The sequence below is a fragment of the Monomorium pharaonis genome, chromosome 4, assembly GCF_013373865.1.
Source record: "Monomorium pharaonis isolate MP-MQ-018 chromosome 4, ASM1337386v2, whole genome shotgun sequence".
Taxonomy (NCBI): domain Eukaryota; kingdom Metazoa; phylum Arthropoda; class Insecta; order Hymenoptera; family Formicidae; genus Monomorium; species Monomorium pharaonis.
Window position 1 is genome coordinate 26,886,480 of NC_050470.1, and position 22,218 is coordinate 26,908,697.

At 32.2% G+C, this 22,218-nt stretch overlaps 2 protein-coding genes across 6 annotated transcripts in view; both read right to left on the minus strand.

Moving 5' to 3' along the window:
• LOC105833961 overlaps positions 1-22,218 on the minus strand; it is a 125,995-nt gene that overhangs the window by 46,167 nt on the left and 57,610 nt on the right. For all 4 annotated transcript variants that reach the window (XM_028189403.2, XM_012676103.3, XM_012676102.3 and 1 more), the window contains one exon: positions 18,140-18,269. In XM_028189403.2, coding sequence (XP_028045204.2) covers positions 18,140-18,269 — 130 coding nt within the window. The remainder of the gene's footprint in view (positions 1-18,139; positions 18,270-22,218) is intronic.
• Positions 1,255-11,676, minus strand: LOC118645396. 2 transcript variants are annotated; one of them, XM_036286296.1, is made up of 5 exons: positions 9,760-11,676; positions 7,517-7,638; positions 6,963-7,140; positions 6,731-6,860; positions 1,255-3,162 (listed from the first exon to the last, which is right to left on the minus strand). In XM_036286296.1, the coding sequence occupies exons 1-5, from the start codon at positions 9,883-9,885 to the stop codon at positions 3,140-3,142; spliced, it is 579 nt and encodes a 192-aa protein (XP_036142189.1). In that variant the 5' UTR covers positions 9,886-11,676; the 3' UTR covers positions 1,255-3,139. The 2 variants fall into 2 exon arrangements, with proteins under 2 accessions (XP_036142189.1, XP_036142188.1); XM_036286295.1 differs by lacking the exon at positions 1,255-3,162 and having other exon boundaries at positions 3,762-6,860.

Genomic DNA, 22,218 nt, shown 5'->3' on the forward strand with positions numbered 1-22,218 from the left:
GATAAAGGGGATTACAAACTCCTATAAAATTACGAATAAAAAGAGGAAGGGACCCAGAATAATACGCTGCTGCGGCAGATTTTCGATTGTCGTGGAAGGATTACGTCATAATCCACTCAACAGTCGAGGATTTCCGCTTTTCGTTCCATGAAAAGAAAAAAAAACGGTTCCGCAACTTGTAACTGCAAAGAATGTGTAATTACGAAAAACCATGCAAAAAAATCCGCAATTCTACAAAAATTTCGCGTCTCTCTGAAGTTTTGCGTTAAGTCTGACGTGCGTGCGATATCACGTCAACCTTGCGCAACGATTCTAACCGGCGCCTAACAACGTCCGCCCACGCAAGCACGGATCCAAACTTGCGGCAGTCCAAATAGTTAACCGCCGCCAGCCGGCCAGCTCTATTGATTTGGTGGTCCCGAGGTGACATAACGCGGTTTTGCAGATTCTGACACAGTGTTTCCCGAAGTGTGTGAAATTGTACTGCACGATAATGCATCCCGCGACAGCTTCCCGTGGAGCGATAATTCCCGGAAATCGAAACAGATGACCCGATCCGTCAACGTTTAAGTGCAAATATTGCATTTTAACTTTATGTAAATTTTTTTGCCGTCACTTGCTGACTTATTGCAGAGACTCTATGTATTATCTCAGAATTACGGCTAAATTGTCGGGAATTAATCGGATAGTGACACGGCTGTTTCCTTTGACCACACGAAGAGAATGAAATATTCTACTCGCCAATTCTACCGAGTAACGACTTCAAAGGAAACTGGGTTAACTTAGCGCTGCGATTTTACGTCATGAGTTTTTATGCACCATGCAGTACGCGAGTTCTTTATTGTTACAGTTTAAAACAGAAAAGTTAATATCAAATTGAATAAAGAAATAAATATACGATATATAAGAAATATAATTACATTGTCAATGTACCGTTTAATATGTCCGCTTTAAAAAGATGTAAAATTACTAAAGCTTTAACTGCAAACAACTGCTTTTTCAACGCGTCGGCATTTTACTTTTACGATGCTGAAATCGTCGAGACTTGACGGTTCTGCAACTTCCCTCATATGCCCGTTAAATAAAACGAAAGTTCCTTGGGGAAATAACCCTGGCTCAGGAGAAATTACAGAAGTGCTCACGGTTTAGTAACTAATAAGCGCAACGTACGCTACTGCTCAAAAATATTTTATTCTTCTTAAATAATGGAAGTTTTTGTAAAAAATAAATTTCAATCTTCCTTTTTAATTATCCAGGTGTTAATAATAATCTTGACGGTTCTGTGCATTACATTGCATATATATAAAAAGAATATAACATAATTAAGAATTAAAACATAATTTTTAGGCATGTAAAAGAGAGATACAAAAATTGGGACAAGTACTATTTAGCGATGGCGTAAGGACATCATCGTTGGATTTGGAAAAAGTGGAAAAAACTGGTCGAATTGTCTTAACTGTAGACATTTAATTTTGTGAAACGATAAAACTAAATTCGTAATTTTATATAAAACTTTTTAACTATTCATACGAAATAAAATTGTCACTTGTCCATTGTTATGGTTCTACTTCTTGCCTTCATGTTATGGGATACTACAGAATATTATTAAAGTTCAATCTGACTAATAATATTATGAAGTTTGAGTACTTTGAAATTTCGGTGAATTCAACTTTGGTTATATAGAATTTAACAAGCAGCTGTAGCAGTATCCAACTTTAACCTTTAATCAATAACGGTAATATCAAAGTTTAAGCAATAATTATAGGAAAAAATATTTCTAAAATTATCACTGGACTTTTGTACGTAATGGAAGTTCCATAACCAGTCGTATTCCTTGTAAAATTTTATATTAAAATGTTTTGCTTCAATTTTTAAATCAAATTTAGTCTACCGTTCTATCGTAGAAAAATATTCTCAAGATAAGAAGTTACCTTTTCTCCTTCTCTTCGAACGCAGATCAACCGTTATAGTATGCGTCGCAAAATCTAACATAGCATGCTCCCTTGGCATCTTTCTTACGATTTCAAACTTTTTATCTAAATCGATCAATTTTATATTACATTGTATTATTTTGCATAATATTCATCTAAAAAGATATACGAGAAGAAATGTATAAACTATATTTTACGGGAAACTGGCAGCAGTTTCTCCGTGTTTAATTCAACAAATCCGACGCCATTTTGTAACGAAAATGTATTGCCGAGTTTCGTGATCAGTAACACGGAACTTAATTAAATAAACAGATAAATAAAGCAAACATATGCATGTTCAATCTCGAAGGATTAATTTATCTTTTGGCGCATACGGCTAGCCGTATCCAGCACTTTCCCTACTTTTATTGTTTTTATGTTGTAATTCGTATTTTTTTCCGCGTTCTCAATCGAAATGCGTGCACATGTACAATGCATGCCCCTATCGATCGACATTTGCACAACGGGGTGCTGTTATCGCGCGACACAACGCTATCAACGTATACGATCGTTTCAGAGTGGATGTTGCTTTAGTTGCAGTAGCCACTTTGCGGTGCCATTGACGTCAGAGCGGATCTCTAATCGCTGTTTGCGTTTCATGCGCCGAACAATAGCGAAGCTATGCTATGAGAAGGAGAAACGTTTCTATTCCTGACGCGGCCGCTTTAAAGAATAAGTGCGAGATCCGTGCAATTTTAGCTCAAATAAAGTTTGTATTATCTGCAAGATTCTTTCCACCGTATAATATAATGATAAGAAAAAATTGCATTACTTTTTACATGATAGTAATAAAAAAGTAAACTGTATAAAAAGTTTGTACTAATAAAAAAGCACTTATAAAAAAAGAAGCGAAGCATAAGACTTCTATTTCGCCAATTTTTTTTATGCAAATAATTTTCAACTTCTTTTAATATTATAATAAAAACAGTAGCATTACTTCAATAAAAACAAAGTTAGTGCTTTACCAGAGAGATAGAGTATTATTATATTACGTTATTGTAAATATCACATAAATTATAGTTTAGTTTTATAAACTGTTATTATAAATTAAGTTACATATAAAAAATTGTTTTAACAATACTTTAGTAAAAATACACATTTATATCTTTTTTAAATAGTTGAATGCAAATAAACCATCTGCAATTCCGGAAATATCTGGTGGATTGCTGTCATCTCTTTGTCAAAGAAAAACCTATAAGAAAATATCTTATTAAAATTCCAACTACGTAGCAGCTATCACGCATTGAATCCAGTTATTGATGAGAAAACATGAATAGATATAAGAATAGCGCAACGTAATCCGTTTCTGGCGCGTTTCTCTACTGCAATGTCGGTCATAAAATTTCTTTACGCGGTCATGAGCAGAATAGAGTTCGTGCAGTTGATGTAAGTACGTGCATCTCGTCGAAAATATATCTTTATACATTATATTATAACGTAAAGCCGCAAAAAATATATTTAAAAAATTAATGGTTTTTAATAAAACTATAAAAAAGTAAGACATCTAAAAGCTTTGATGTATTAATTTGGAATAGAAAACAATTTCCTCTCGTCGATAAAATTAACAAAATTTTTTTAAGTCTATTGCAAAATTTAAAATTACTTTGAAAAGTTATTACAACAATTGTTAAATATTATATCCTTTTTATAAAGATAACAGATTCTTAAAAATTATTCATTAACTTCTTGATATTTTATCAATATTTAATACTTATCACTCAAATATTAAGAAAATTAATCATCGGAAATAACTAGGACAACCATCAAAAAACTATCAACGTTACATTTCACTTTTTCATATTTTATTGAGCGACTTAATAAACTCTTCTACTGCTAAATGTGATTTCTGACTTCTTTCGCGTAGGGATCTTTCGTTGTTAGGTTCAGTCTGGCCCTCACATTGAGGAGACGTGCGGAAATCCAACTTTCAATAAGCCGGCACGACCTTATTAGGTGCTTCCATCCTGTGCGCGCAAAGCCATTCAATTTACCAAGAGAGATTTTCGTCGCTGCGAAGAGGATGGAAAACGGAGATAGTAGATAGATGAAAAGAAAAAAAGATTATGTGACGATGACCGACAGAAGAAAGAATTGCAGAAATTTAAGTATTTGCAGATTTTATTCCCAAAATCCCCGTTTAATTATTTTGCCAACAATGCTTTTCAAAAACCGGGCAGGAATATATGAAGTATATTTTTAGTATTCTCCTGTACAATGCAAAAATTTTTCATAATGCACACTGTATGACATAAATGTTTGTACGATATAAAAGCAAATATATTCAGAAAAATTTCCATCTTATTTCATGTAATCTTTATATTTATGTTTTTTATAAACTTTGCCATAATTTTTTAAATTACAAGTGTCAAACTTAAATATTTTGTCGAAGAATAATATTTCCATCCTGAAAAAAATGAAAAAAAGATTATAAACGGTGCAATGGAGTCTATTAAAAAAAAAAATCGCATAATAGAACTAACCGCGAGAATTGATGATGCGATGACGTGAGACAAAGAGAAGTACTTTCTCATAAGGAAACACAATCACGGAGAGAGAAATAATAGGAGCAAGGAGTAGTAAATGCGACATGTACATATATATACCCAGCGGGCAACGAAAAGAGAAGGAAAGGATTTGCGGATTCTATTTGCACGCTGGGCGATATCGCGTATACTGAAAATATCAGGACCTGAGCGTTTGTGTATGTGCGTGACGCATACGCGAGCACGAATTGTCGTACAGCGAGCAGGAAAAGCAATTTCCACCCAACGGCGATGCTGAATATGTCCACCATTTGAGCTACTTTCCTCTCGACCGTTTAGGGATTCGTCCTCTCGCACCTTTACGTCTTGAATAAACGCCAAAGGCGTACAAATCTTGCGAGGAATCGTAGAAATTAATTATACCTCCGCAGACAGACTCGTTAATTAAACTACCAACCATCAATGTACATACCCGAGGAAAAGAATTGTCTAATTGCACTCAGTGGATCTTTCCTTTTGCTTTTCTTTGGAACTTAAATTGCTTTCAGCGAATGTTATGATTACAACTTGGTAGAAAGTATGATTGAAATCGATGCACTTACACGACGAGAGAAAGAGAGGAGACGGAGAGAGAAAATATCATACCTTATTGATTATACATTATTGATTAAAATATAATCTTCTTAGTAAAGCAATTTGCGTTTCGATATTTCTAAAGCGAATGATTTTAATTTACTCAAACGAATATTAATTAATTTGAATTTATGCTGACATATATGTCCTTTTTTGGAAGAATGACATTTATAATTTTGTTCCAATTAATTAGCGTAATCTTTGGTGTTGCACAACTCAATTAATATTGTTCCCTAATGAATTGTAATTAATTACAAAATGCTGTCATAGCTGTCATAGAAATGCACAATAAACGTTTCATAAAATAAGAAATATAAATTTTATTACTTCACCGAGAGACAATTTGCTTACATTTACGAGGATGTGACGTAACAAATTATTAAGCAAATACAATTAAACAAGTAAACAGAGCTCCAGAGATCGACTCGTTCGTAAAAACACTCATTCCCGAGCAGCATGTGTATTTTCTTCATTTGCTTGATCAACCAATTACTCTGAAATTTCCTAACATCTACCAGTTTTATTCGGTAACTTGACTCTACAAATAACTCTACCGGCAGTTAATTAAACTGAATTTCTACTCACCGCGGCCAATCAAGAATCAAACTTGTTAATCAACAAAGAGAATTCCCAAGAGAACAACGTTCCATTATTTTATATTTCAACAAAGCTGGAAGCGGGATAAAACAATGCGCACACGTGCGTAAAGTTAGGCAAGCGAACACGATTCATTTTTCAACTTTATAGTCTTCTCTCTCTTCCTCTAGAAGAGAGTTTTCTACGGAATAACAGCCAGGCTAGTCCACGCTCGAAGAATAAATTTCAGGTTACCGTTCCCAGGGAAACGAGCTAGTCTTGCAAAATAAAGAGAGGTCCATTTAACTTCCTTCATGAAAATACAAATGATTGAATTTAACCCCCGTACGCTATACATATTACACGTTTCTCGAGTTTATAGAACTTTGTCATTTGCACGCTAAACTCCCTGAAACTAGTACTTTCGATCAGTCAAAGCCGAAATTCGATGATTCGTCTTTTTACGTGAAATCGAACAAGTAACTGACTGTGTCGCAGATTCAATAAGCTGTGCATCGAGCTAGGAGATCGATAGGGACCGAGTTCTCCCGATCCTTGTTGCGCTTCTCAATAAACACGGACGCTTCGCGACAATACTACGCGAAGTGGCAAGCTACATAGAGACAAACGTAAATGTAATAACGAAGGAACTTATCGTGAAATAGAATAAATTTTATCCGGTTGTTCTATCTCTGCAACGGATGTGCAGCGGCATAATGGTCGAAACTGTGTCATGTAGAAATAAACGTGAACGACAAAGTTACAATCTTCTCATTCTGTTCTCTCGTCCGTACTTTGCGATACGGCAACTGATTCGCTTGAAAGCTTTCCTCTACTTTTATAATCGCAACTCATCTTTTAAAAAGTTGTCACGATCTAATATATCACGCCTGCTTACTCGTTAAAGTATCGTCGATTTTTTTTGTGTAAAAAAAATCTCATGACTAAGTGTTTCATTTATAATTTCATAACTTCATCTCCAATAGAAAAAAATCATGCGCAAAAAATAAATAAATAAATCTTTTCGAGCGTTGCTTATTAAGTTCATTAAGTTCTTATTAAGTTCACCTTTCATAAGAATTTCTAATTGCCTATCAACTTCTTTCCATTCGCATGTATATGGAATCGATGTCTTGGCAACAAAATGATTGAACGTAACTCGAGGATCATCAGACAGTTGAATTCTCAAAAGAGCTCGCTAAATAATTAATATTGTCAAATTACTAGGTTAAACTTTAAATCCAATATTAAAGTAAAAAATTTTGTATCAAAGAATCATATTTTTTTAAATGAAATATACCTGCAACACTTCAATATCGTTCATCTTGTACATTGAAGTATTAAGACTGTGCAGAAGGATCTCGAGATCGTAACTGGCATCGATTTTGTTACCGTTTCGAGAGTCATGGTTTTGCTGAACAAGGAGTTGACCTTTGTATTGTACAACTTCCACGGGTTCATCCATTACCACGTAAATTCTGTACATATACGTATACATATATATACACACACACACACACACACACACACACACACACACACACACACACACACACAATATTTTATATCTAAATATAATATACATTAATTTCTATGGTTTTTTAAAGTTTTAAAATTAACTATTTTCTATGACATAACTGTAACGTAAAACAATTAAAAATAATATTCAGTTTTTTCTACATTCAATATATACATACATGTCTATAAAATATTTCAATTATAATATAAAACTTATTTAAATCAGATTTAATAAAATATAAATTAATATATCGAACAGAATGCTAATTTAAATAAAATTTTAGAAATTTCTAACTTTATCTCCGACAATTATTACAATAAACGTTTGACAGTTACCCCGGTGTATACATCAGATTAAGTCCTCCCTTTAGACTTATAAAATTATAAATGGGCATATATTCTTGTTCAGAAACTCGCCAATAAATCCTAAATGGTTGTTTGTGACATAACGCCTCAATCTAACAAATTTTTTAATATTATAATCAGTATTAAGAATTAAATTTAAAATTAATTAATTTATAATTTATAATTATTGTATTAATAATACTATTATTATTACTCTACTAATAGAAATATGCTTTATTGAAATTATTTCCATCTTTTAATCAAAATTATTAATAAAATTACAAAAGTAACAAAATACAAACATATTAACTTCTTTCAATTTAAAAAACTCCGATAGTGATTCATCTCTATTTTCACGAGTAATAAAATAATAGGAAAGAGAAAACAACACCTGAAACACGAGCAACAATAAACTGAGTGTTAATCGTATCGAATGTACGCGTTGCAAGTGAATATCAATTTATATCTCTCAGATGTACTTTTTGATTATCAGCTAAATAAAATATTGAGATTTTTCCGTATCTGCCAACGGGCATGGAAAAATTTTATTTATTATTATATGGTACAAACTGTAATCCGATGTATATATATATATATATATATATATATATATATATATATATACATAAATTTGATAAAAACTCAAAAATTTTTATGATTACATTTAAATGTTTTAGATTCGTATTTATAGTTATATAAGTAAAAATTATTATATAAATTTATTATATAAATAAAAATTATTATATTAACATTTAATAGATTAACAATTATATCCATTCAAACATTAAAAAATTAAATTAATTTGTATTAGTCAATTTATATTAAAATAATAGATTAATATTGTGTTACACTTATATGTGTATTCTTTATGTTCTCTAATTTTGGATGTACATATACATACATTTATATACATTTATTGTACACATATGTATTGTATATAAAATTATGTGTGTGTGTGTATGTGTGTGTGTGAGTGTGTGTAATCTAATTTTCCTAAAAATTTATTATCTTAATAACAGATAATATACCACTTATCAACACAATGCACAGTAAATTGTAATTATTGAAAAGCTCAAGCTTTTTCTTCTTCTCTTTTCACTCACTCATAAAACAATATTCGCGAAAACATAATTAAGTATGATTGCACACATTAAGCATTACAATAGAATAATTGTCCGCACTTGGCAAAGCATTTCTAATGTTAATTATACACGATGCATACTTTAATATTTTACATTGCGACAAAATGCCATTGTGATGTGATAACCAAAGGGTTTAAAAATGATGTTTATATTTTATCGTGCAGTACAGTATTTTAATAAAATATTTAATAAGTAATTTTGAATATTTATTAAAATTTTATTGATCCCTTTTCTAAAAAGTGCATGTTATATCGATAGTCACAAATCTCGAAATGATTGTTGTTTTTTTTTTGCGCGCGATATTGATTGATTCTCTCACTGCGCTTACTTCATATTGTGAGAGTAGCTGTCAATTCCGTCATTACGATTAAATTTTGACAGCTGTCAAACTTGTATAAATAGTTATTTATATAGTTATCGTTGTAATTTACTTTTAAAAAGTAAAAAATAAAAAATTAAATAGCGCGCGCGAAGCACGCATTTGTGGTGTGTAATATGTATAAAAAATTTGTAATGCTACTTGCTCATCAAATAAGTATTGCAAAACGTGATGTAAGAATCAAGAGCAAATAAAAAATTAAATAATTTCTAATTAAGAGAAGTAAAAAATAAGATCATTTTACATTTATATCTTACACAGATAAACGTAATAATAGAACATAATCTCTATAAAATTATAAAAATTTTTAATGTAAATTTTTTTAGTAAATATGGCCAATATCAAATTGTCTCTCAAGTCTTAATTATTAAATTATATCAAGACTAATTTGAACTCAATTTTTCAGTAAAAATGCAACTATAAATACGAGTTCTAATTCCTATGTACAGCTAAAATTAAATTACATTTGACCTACATATATTTGATCCACACTGCACAAAAGTTAATTATGTTACCAATTTTGTGTTACATTACTTAAAACTCAAACAATGTAGTAGTTTAATGTTTGTAATGTTTCTCTTAAAATTACAAACATGAATATTTATTCAATTTTTAATTTTTAATTTAATTTTCTACTACTATTACTATTATCATTATAATGGTAAACAAATCTTGTGCAGTGTGAATAATGATCGCATACAAAATGCATTTACTTTCACGAATAATTCGTTAATTTCCGGAAATTGTTTATTTTTCAAGGTTATCATTGTTCTTTCGATTGTCAGGCTAGGATTTCGCACAAGGGTTACTTGAAACTTCAAAAGCAGTTGCGATGGCATACTTCAATGATATGACACTTAATTAGTTTCAGAAAATAACATGTAATGTATTTTTATTACGTGGGATTTTATGCGTATGGAATAAAGCAAAACTAAATTATATCAAACTTTAATACTCAGAAATTAGAGGAAAGTCGAACATCCAAACTATACCAAAGAAACAATAAAAAGTATTCGCAGTTAAAAAAAGTTATTGAAATACGTATATAATAAAATACCACAAAAATTTATATCAAACACAAATCAATAGTTCTTGATTTCTGGAAAAAAAATTTTGTTAGTCTGTTTAATTTAAATTACATAAACTTTAAATTATATAAACTTTAATCATATACTAAGATTATAAAGTTGAAAGTACCAATAACTTTTATGACTTAATTACATCCGTCTAGTAAAATTGCTTTTCCAAAGAAAAATAAAATTTCTGCAATTTCTTTTATTTGGTGTAATTATAGAATAGAATGTTCATCAAAGACATATATATATTATCTCTATCAAATCTCAATTATAACATATCATATTATTAATCAGAATTTATGATATTACGTTATTTAATTTTTATTATCTAATTTAATCTTTTTTTTTATTTCCATTTCTAATCCATTTTCTGTCAATACTTCTTCGACTGGGTTCTTTTTCTTTTAATATTTTATATTTTGCTTTTTTCATTTTTTTCAGTATCTTATCATCTTTCTTTGAATTTTCTTTTATTTACTCTTATTGCTTTCTCTGATCTCAAATAACAAGAAATTCTATTTTTAAAAATACATAAATGCGATCAATGTCCCTTCGGTGTTAATATTATATGATCATGAATTGCCTTGAGGTTTAGATTTATTATTCATATCTGTTCCCTTCTTCTTGTAATCTTTTTTGTCACAGTTGCGCGATAAATAAAGCTGTTTACATTAATTATTATATACAAAGAACAAAATAGAGTACAAAACCTATATAATACTCATATAATATATAAAAAGCGCTATTAAAATTCATTCCGCGTTCTATTACATATACATATAGAATGTTATATCGTAATTTTAAATTACGATAAACCGTTTGTTGCGCAAATCTTTAAAGCATAAATGATTGATATCGTCTAAGCGTTATTCGTAATGCGATTTGAATATCGCAATCGTTATATTTCGATATTTGTAATCTTTCGAATTCGAGAAAATATACGCGAAAAAAGCTTCCGGAACTGTCAGGGAGCCGTCGAAATGAGCGGTTTGACGAATATATTTCGAGTTCGAGGTCAGGCCGCTCCTTTCACGAGTGTCTCACATACATATTCGAGTGGCATCCTTGCGGCTTGATCCACCCAAAAGCGGCCGTCTTTGTAATGGAAATGTCTGCCGGCATTGCCTGCCGTCGCGTTTTCCTAATGCGAAATCGTACCGTGGTGTTCTTGAACTCCTAAGATTCTCACAAGACATAAACATCCGTCTTTATCCGTGGAATGCCGTATAGGCAATAAAAAGCTCGCATTCTTACGGAATTTAAATGACGATTCACGTCGCAGCTCGCAACAATAAAACACCGACTCTTCGACAAAATGACAATTTATTACAATGACCCATTAAAAGACAATAAAAAATCCTAATTTTGTAAAAAATTAATTTTGCATCAACTATACATATAATAAAGTACCAAAATCGATGTAAAAAGTTTCTGCTTAAAAACAAATTAATCCTACGGAATTTATTTTAAATAAATAATTATTTTTTTATTAAAAGGAAATATTATGAAAAGATGCTATTAGTTTAATGCATTCTCTCTCTCTCTCTCTCTCTCTCTCTCTCTCTCTCTCTCTCTCTCTCTCTCTCTCTCTCCCTCTCTCTCTCTCTCTCTCTTTCTCTTGTCATATAGAACAATTTGTTATATAGAAACAGTAATAAATATTTTATGCAATTTTGGATGCAAGTTTAGAACTGTTGAAAAAAATTCAAATATCTATTTAACAAAGTTTCAAGACTTACTAATTCTATTTCTGTGGGATGGGAATAAACGCTAGTCAATCATAGATATCGCACAATTGCGCTGTGATGCGTAGAATGTCGTACTCGTTTTGAACGTTCGTCAATCCAGTTATCAGAACAAAGGTTCAGCCATTCACATAATAATTTCGGTCTTATACTACTCATGGGGTAAATTCAATTTCATACGAAATTTGCAGAAAATACATATTATTGTGCGTAAATAGCTTTCCCGTGTTTAATTACGGAAATGTAAATTCCTTTGAAAAATTTTCCTCGTATATTTGAATTACGTTTTCTAATTATTTTTATTTATTTTTGATATATACGCCATTACGTGAATTGAATGCAAATATTAAAAGTAAAGATCAAAGAAAGACTTTCTAAATACTCAGTTCTCTATGCGATTCTCCGAATATTAAATATTCCATTAACTTTTGTCAGGCACCATGCTACAGTAATATCACGGAGGCTTCCAACATGTCATATATCCCCAGAAGTCATTTTGGAGTAATGTCACTGAAACACTCTTCTCGATTATACAAACTAATTTTTGGTTCTGACTCGCCGTGATACTTTTGAAAATGGAGTCGCGTCTTTTCGACAATAGGCAAATAGAGGAATGGTCGAGATTTCCGTGTGCCGAGAGCCTTAATTGCGCTCACGGCAAATATTTGCGTTTCAAGAGGCTTTTGCATGTCTGCATAATGTTTGACACAGGTGCGCGCGCGAGTTGGTCCTGGCTTCCTGGTGAGGATCGCTATAAGTACCACGAGAGAATGGTTCTCGTACGCTCGTATACACCTATATCACACACGTACTGTGTAGTGATGAGCTACTCGAGACTCAAACAGGTGCACACTCGTTTAACAGCGCACGAACCAACTGCGAAATTGCATTTTTACACTCCTTGTGCGCTCACAATAAAATGGATTTTTTTTAATTCTCATATACAGAGTTCTTTGCTGGATAAACGAATGAACCTAACTGTTGCTAAACGAAATCCAAACAATGCGAACATCGAATCATTTTGTCATTAGTAAAAATAATTCCTATTTGGTTTATAATTGGTTTATTCATTATAAGAGAATTATTCAGAAATTGTTACATTAATTTATAGCTCGGAAAATACATTATAATTTACAATTAATGAATCAATCAACCTGCAATTACGAACAAATCTATAATCGATCAGCTATTGTAACTTGCGTAGTAATATAATCTAATTTTAGAATTAATGTAATTTGGTATTTAACAAAATTTAACATCCATAGTTCATTATACTCTTAGAATGCGAATGATAGAAAATGACGAGAGACTCGCTGCATAAAAGTAATCGGTAAAAAGTAAACATCAGTTAAACTGTCCGTGTTAGACTGTTTTTCGCGGAAACAGTTTCTTTCTACGAGGACATCCCACGCGATGAAGTTGCAATTTTGTACATTACACGAAACCAAGTGAAACTAGAGCACAAGCGAGTCGGCTGTAAACTACGATTAAAGTTCGAAACGCGCCGTGCCGTACGGGCGTTATCAGTAGCACCATTCGTAACAACGTACCCTCCTTTCGTCCTACATTCCCCAATGATAAAACCTATTCATATTATTTCCTATATCTCATCACTATCTCATGACGACAACTTATTACGCTTTCCAAGAAGTATAACTTTCGTAAGCTTTTAGCAGCAATCCTCTAACTTTTTCAATCTACTCACTAAAATTATATAATAAAATATTGGCACCCCCTCTTTCCTCCTTCTACCGTAAGAGTGTCATACATAATAAAAGTTTTTTGTTCTTTAATCATCAACTACATATATGAATCTTTTGGATCAGAGAAAGGTTTTAATCGGTTGACATTTATGCACGATTAGTGACCTGTGGGATTTTTAATTGTAAATGAAATCACTTTGAAGCTCTTTTTATCATCGTAATTTTAAGTACATTGTACATTTAAGCGCTTAAAAAATCTAATTATTTAGATTTAATTAATGTAGAAAAAAAAAGGATTTAAAAGTTTCTTATTATAATTATATTTAAAATTGAATATTTTAATGGAGAAATAATTTTATTTGTAGAAAATGCATTTTTGTTGTAAAAATAATATTTATAACATTATTTTCCTCATATTTTTCAGATGTACCTGATATCATTTTTCAAACATGTTTTAAAATATCTAAACTTTACCTATAAAAATAATCTTTTTTTTTTACTAAATATTTTAACATACTTTTTTATCTTAAAAGTCATAGTTTTTTTTTGTATTTGATGTTATTTTTTTCTTAAAAATTTTTAGAATAAAATTCCTTTTTGCTGTTTTACAAAACCCGTAGTTTACATTTTTGGACATAATTTAGACATAACGTTTATCTTGTTAAAATCTTTTTTCGCTTACAAATTTGGATTCTATAATCGTTTTGTTTAAAAAATTAATTAAAATTTATCAAAATCTGGAAAAAATACAATAAAAATAAAAAGCCTCGAATCCAAAATACTTGCACAGAAAAAAAAAGTAATATAGTCAATAACATATGTAATTGCGGACTGCCAACTACATAAAATATTCAATACAATAATATTTGCTATTAATGCAAGTACAATGTTGAAACTGCAATAGCATATATTATTGTATTGAGTATATCTGTAGTTGGCAACTACATATCTTATTGAATATGTTATATTTTTTTTCAGTGTGTAGATGTAAGTATTAGAATAACACAAACATAATTAAAAATTAAAAACAATAAAAGAAAGCTCTAATAGTTATAATATTATAAATTTTATTAGTGACATTTATCAGCGTTATTTTTATCAAAATACTTTCTTTCCATTTTATTAAAAAAAAAAAAACAAATGTTTATCTTACAAGAAATTTAAATTAAATAAAAATTTAATTTGAGCAACAAAGCTCTACAAGTCTGACAAGCAAAGGCGTATGTCGAACAGGAAATCATGTGGGAAATGGTTAACTCGCACTAACCCGCAATTCCTAACCAGCGAGCTTCAAATTTCGCCTGGTTCTCTCGCGCGAACGATTTACACGGCGCAACGAAGCGTGCACACATCCGTTCATCACGATCCCCTTCGTCGTTCTCTCGAGCATTGATTTTGTTGCGGCAATCAAGAGAGCCCGGCCAGCGCGCCACTAAAAAGGAGACAGAACGAGATAGAGACCGGCTCGTCGGATCGGAATCCAGCGACTCGTGTAACTCCGATGGAATCGAAAGGTAGTCGTTCGGAAGGAAATCGCAGACCCTCCTTCGTATCCGCAGCCCATCCCCCCATCCGCCCTCTTTCTAGCTTAAACTTTTCCTTTTCGCTTCGTTCGTTCCCCTTGGTTTCCCATTCAGGCGACTATTCGGCCTTCAAGCGGTCTTCGCACTACGTCTGACACTGACCGGCATTTTCTACTTCGCGACGGCGTTATCGTTCAGCCTTTCCCCTTGTTATCTCGGATTACGCTTCGTCGCTGCACACGCTGCATTAGCAACAATGATATTTAATTAACGATATGTTTGCTGCAAATTATTGATGCGTTAACGACAGATAGTAGCCACATATATATATATATATATATATATATATATATATATATATATATACATAGAATATATATATACGTATTAGCAGCCAATCGAGCTTAGCTATACAAATTTCAAACGTAGAAGTGATATAAATTTTGTATCGTGCATACAAAAGCTTTATCCAATTATCCACTTTTTAATTTTGAATAACAATTTTGACATATTTATTTGAATGCATTTTACAATATTATATCCGTTTTATAAAGTACACTCAAATTATCTGTTTTTTTTTTTATGAATTTTTATTTATCTCATTTCCTTTTTCCAAAATGCATCCATTATTTCTGACTTTATTCTCTTTCGAGATATCGTACGGCAATCAAACGTTTTGTCTTTCATAAATGTTCGCGTGCTTGTCGCTTGAGCAGTCGCGTGAGCGGACGGAATATCGTGGGCGCGATTTAATCTTTGCCCACGCCCGCGAGTCGCTTCTGTCGTAATTCTAAACGGGGCGCCGGTGCTATTATGCGCTACGATGCCTCAACTGTTGCACGCGAAGGATTAATTTCACATGCCGGCGCGGGAGATCTTGTTTGCAATTTCTTGCCCCACGGGTATTAATACAGGGCGAAATCTCCGAGCCTGAAATTTCTCCCCCGACCCAATTCGCCCTGTGTACATACCAGCCGCGTGATCCCGTGGGAGATCTAAAGTTCCAGTCATTTCTTGCCCGGCAGAGCAGGTCGCTGAGATGATCAATGCGCCATCGTTCCCCCAAAAGTCCCTCCCGCAATTGATATCAATCGAACGTGGCTAGTTCGCTGTGTATCGAAAGGCTAAAGCCAAAAGTTATAGGAACCAATTAGGACGTTATAAATGACCGTCTTTAATTAACGTTTTAGTTATCGACGCGAGAACTGCGCGAAAATACTTTTTCTTCAGCTAAATGTTTCTCATAAACTTAATCGGATATAATATCACTTATCAAAATTATTATATGTGTGTACAATATTGCCAATTAATTTTTGCAATATTCCTCTCTCTTCCTACCTATGATATATCAATTACTAATCATTTTATGATAGAAATATAGCTTAATTAATTTTGATATACGTTAATAATACTAAAATCTGGTTTATAATTATAATATTTTGTTAAATAATTAAATAATAAGATTATAAGATACAAAGTGTTATTATTTATCAAGCAGCAAACTTGGATGGTTTTGAATGAAATAGAAAGGATAAAGCAGAATCTCTCAAGTTACACGTATTGAAAATGTTGTCGTGAAATAAAATTTTACCGTAGGAACCGACAAGATCTCTCCCTTAAATTACAAATGTTAACTCAAGCGAATTTACGAATAGCCACATTTCTCCTCAGGTGAATTTGAAATACCGGCTCTGGTATTTGACCCTACGGCTCGTCACGAGCCCTATTGCCATGACTGCACTCCCTTTACACCACCGTTCGCATCAGTACGAGCTTCATCGTATAAGCGCAAGGTCATACCCTCAGAAGTTTACAGCATAATACTCCGAGCCACTTTCCAGTCCATGCGAAACTTTCAGTGAATTTAGCGGACCGAAATTAATTAACGGAAGACAATGTTCACCTGCGACCGCCAAATTGGCTAGCTCCGCTTGCAGTTACGAAAATTCGACGACAAATTCAACACTGCTTCACGATAATCATCGAAGCCTAAAGTCGCCATGTGTAAGCATTAAATTATGATATTAATTAATTTTAATTAATTGTAACGTTATGAATAATGTTCACATTTTTATTTTTAAAATAATTATGTATTTCTATTTTTACATTTAATTTCTGCCTGGTATTTAAAAAACAAATAAAAAATTGTATCCAATTCTTTTGTTACATTGCTTTGTAGTTATTAATTCTTCTTTCTATGTAGCAAACTTTGCAGTAGTCCGTAAATTGTAGTAATGTAGGCAAAAGTTTGTTTCAATTGACTTTAATAATGAAGTACGATTTTCCGCGTCAACATCGACGTGAAACTTAGTTCGTCATATGATCGACATAGAATAATTTATTCTATCGATTATCCTCTTGAGTGGCATAGTCAACGCGTGTGAACGACGCGCTGAAACTCAGTTAAAATCGCCGGTGACGCGGTAAAAATTTTTAATGCACAAACTGTCAAGCACGGCACGAAAATCTATTAAAATTTCCAAGCACCATAAAAAAACGACAACATAACTATGTTTCTAGACAAGATGTCAAAAGTCTTTACATTTTTAATATTTCCGTCATGCTATTTTGAAAAAAAATTGCATTATTATTTTTGGAAGTCACTTTGCATTTTAACGAGATTGCACAAGATGTAAATTGTTTTCATAAAAATGGAAAACAAGCGCAGTTTTTTTCAAACTGTTTATATTCTACATAAGAAGAACAATTTTACGGCAATATTTAAAAATCTAACTAAATATAGGCCAACAAATATTTTTATAATGGACCATCAAAATAATTATTTTGAAAATACAAACATAATATTGTTGCAAATAGTTTTGACATTTTTACAAGCATTCAATACGATTAATTTGATGATCTACCTGATCTAACATTATCAATTGCAGATCTGTATTTCAGCAAGATCATTTTTTCTTGTATTTTTATTGCATTTCTTGAATTTTCTCTTTAATTTTCTCTTAATATTCTCTAATTTATTAACTTGACCTATTTATATAAATTTTTTTACATTATGATTAGTAATGACACAACGATGGACACTTACCTTGACCCAGGTTTCGTGTTTGAGTCCCACCGGTTCCCGAAACGGACTCCTCTTCCTCGTTCGCGCCCGTTTTATAATCTTTGTCGAGCACTCGTAGTTCCGTACTGAATCGCCGTGTCGCCGCGCCTTCCTGTAAGGGAAAGGAACAACCGCCATCAATCTCGGTCGTGCAAACGACAGTTTGCGAACTAGTCGATCACGCCTGATTTGAAAGCTACGGAAGTCGAGCGTTTACGTTGTCGCTCGAAGAATAAAGACGTCAGCAGCAATACTTTGAATGGTGCCTTGAAGCGAAAACCGACATTGTGCGAATAATGCCACGATGTTGGCTCTCTTAATGTATGTCATACACGATAACTTACAACGAGTTACGGCAAGTTTAAACAAATTGCCACGGGATAAAGTTATTACATGTTGTTCGTGAAACAAAGTTACGAGTAATTCGGGAAACGCGTGTTGAGAATTTCATGTTCTAGCAGAGGCGATATTTGCATAATTATTACGATTGCTACGACGTATGGAATAAAATGTTAAAACTTCTAAACTAACAACATTAACCTGTAACAATACAATTATCATTTTGCTAGTGATGTACGCGATATTTAGCATTAATTAATTATTCCGTAATTAACTTATTAAATAATTCAGCAATTGAGTATTGTATATGACCGTAAATGCTTTTCACTATAACGTTTCGACATGCGATGCTCGCATGCTCGATTTATGTCACATCATATTACAAGGCACGTCTGAATCGGACTCAATAACTCTACTAGAAATGCGTGCTTTTACAAATTTGAATATAACAGTATCATCAAGTTTACAATAGTATTAACGGATTCTACAAAGAGAATTAATTAATAAAATACATAATATATAACACAATACATCGTATAAAGCAGAAAATAGTATTGTGTCTTTCCATTTATATTTTCTGCGATAACCTTGTTAATAATTAATACTTTAAATTAAAAATTTAACACACACGTTTCCACTCGTCAATATATTGTTCTAGATTTAAAATTATAAAATCTAACACTTGGGATGTTATTCATAAAAGTGACGACACTGCATAATAAAACAGAGATAATAATGTAGTCTCTTTACTAAAATAAATTTAAAAAATTAATTTTAATTTAAATAACACAGTGTTTTTTATCAAATTACATACTTAGATAAAATATATACTTTTATAATCAACCATCTTCTAATATAATAGAAATAGGCTAAAAATTAGAATTTAATAAAAACGTTAATCCCCCCCAAAAAATTGGAAACATCTCACGTGTTCTTTAATATAAAATACAATTGCATTTCTGAATATTAGTTTACATTTCGCAAAATGTAAATCGATATGTGATAAAAAAAAACGCTGTTAATACGTGCCGAAATAGTAATGTAACAGAAAGGTGTAGATAAGTCCTGTCTTCATCCGCGCACATCAAACTCACAGTGATGAAACAAATACGCAGATTGAAGTGCTTCCCGTGTATCGAGGAAATTTCTTCTTGAACGGAGCGAACTTTAAGAGAAAATAATTTAAATATTTCGCTCGTTCTCTTTACGTGTGTGTTCGCGACTCGCTTCGTAATTTCAACCGCGAGCATAGCTCACACGATACGATTTATATATCACGAAAACATCGCTTCAGGAAGCTTTATATCAACGATCTTCAAAGAGCGGAAAATACCGCCACGCTGTCTCATCCTCTTTCGACGTACATTCCCGTATTCTTGTCCTGCTGTTCTTGTTTCATTCAAGACACTGTGGCCGGTCGTTCTTTTCGGCACACTTTATCGTGCACTACATCGGAGGCGGTTCGTATCTGCCATAACGGCACGTAAGTAATTCTTTTCTTTTTTGACAAGGATCTCAGATAGTGAAAATGAGATTTTCAGAAGCAATTTGAAGCAAATTTGCCTGTAAAAGGGTCGAGATGGAGAACAGATTCGAAAAACGAAGGAAGAGGTCACGTTAAGGAAACTCGGCGACAACGGCGAAGAAGGCGAGAAAGAAAGACGACACTGCAGAACAGGCTGCTTTATTACGGCTTCTATTCAGCGTCTCGGATTTTTCCGTCGAGTCAGCTTTGCATTGTGCACTGTAGCTCCGAGGAATTTTTAGCGATCGCAATACCGAGGGACCAATCCGTGAAAATCGTTCGTGAACGCATAATGCGCGTTTCACCTATGCAAAGCACGAGAGCGATTGTAACATTGGTTGTAACAATGTTAAAGTCATTTAAGCCGCATTAAGACTTAGGGATGTTCAAAGTAAGGCGAAATTGCAAGGCTGCCACTTTATATCCCAAGATAATCCGACATATCTTTCGCTCTAATCCCCAAGACTAGGATATGTGCGGTGCACAACTTTTCCCCGTGAGAAAATTTCTTGAGAAAATTGCACTAATCGTAGAGTTCGTCGATACAAAAAAATTCATATGCATACATATATATATGTATATACTCGTATATACAATCGAAAATCCATCAGTGATAAAAATACAAACCGCGTCATCGAAGTTGGTAAACTGCACCATACAAATTGCACGTGTAACAGTTTTGCAATCGAGTAAGCGAAGTGAACAAAATTGTTTTCAAATTAACTGGAACAAAATAAAGTCAAGAAAGAATTTCTATTTTCTCAGTCCTTTGTTCCGGCAAATAGCGCATTAAATCGCAACAATGGCGCTCACGTGGAGCTGTGAATTTCACGTTACTCTATTGATGGTCTCTTTCAACGCTTCGAATGAAGATTGATCGACGAAAAATGACGTAGTGTAACGTAACATTTCATGAATACAAAAATCGTGTCAATTGCTACTAGTGATGTATGCCATTTATTGTTAGTTTTTTAAAAATATACTTTGTTTTTAAAATTTTTTCCAATGTATATTTAAATCGTAAAAATTTCAATTTCGATTTGTAACTATCCAATGTAGATTTAAAAAAATTAATTTACCTATCGTACGTTTGCCCATACATTTTACGCTTGGAAGTAACAGTCAGCTCTATACCGTAGACTTGCTAAATCTTCCATCCCTGTTTCCGCCAATATAGAAGCTGCACGAATTTCCATAAAATTGGGAAACTGCGGTTGAAACGAGCATAAAGTCTAGAACGTCGTATAAATTCAAACTTCCGCATCCCAAATTTCTTTCCGCTAGTATGAAGCATATTCTGGCATATGTAAAGAGAAATTAAATTCTCGTGAACAAAAAAGATTTTACGATCTAATATAATAATATTTTTAATAAATTAATTTACTCTTAATCAGCTAATCCAAACATTGATTCATGAAAAAATGAAATACAAATGCAATGTATAATTCCTAACTAAAAGATAAAAATAGAATAAGTTATGTTAAGTAGAGAATTAAAATTTTTCATTTACTTATTTATTTAATTATTTACTTATCTATTCATAATCTATAACAATTAATTTAACATGTACTACGCAATACATTTTTCACTTTTTAAAAAATTTAATTGTCACACTAAAAATAAAAAAATATAATTACTTCATGTTCGCATAAGTACATGTCGATTTTTTTGTATCAGCGAATGAACTCCGTAGAAATAAAAATGGAAAAGATACCGAAAGAATCGGTACCATGAAAAGCCACGACAAGCCAACGTGGTTTAAGCAAGAAAGAGCACTTTGAAGCTAGCCTAGTACTATCACGAGTGGGTGATTTCTCCCTGGTTTTTCGTGACGACGGCAATCCAACGCTTCAATCGTTGGTAGTTCTACCTTTGAATTCTTTTATTTGTCGTCGGCGTTTTTATTTGTAAAAATCCAATTATCTAAGTGCCAGTTAATCGCATACAATTGCAATACTACTCAATTTAAACTGAATTAAAAGATTATAATACATTTGTAAACTTATTTAATTTGAAATTATTTACTATTATAAATTTGTTTTTAATTTAATTAAAAAATTAAATTTGGTATATTATGTGTTAATTTATAAAATAATCTCTAAAATAAAATTATTAAAATTCTATTTAAATAAGGACTTCAATTAAAAAATTAATTGTTATAAAAACTATGAAATATGTGCACACATCTATATAAAAA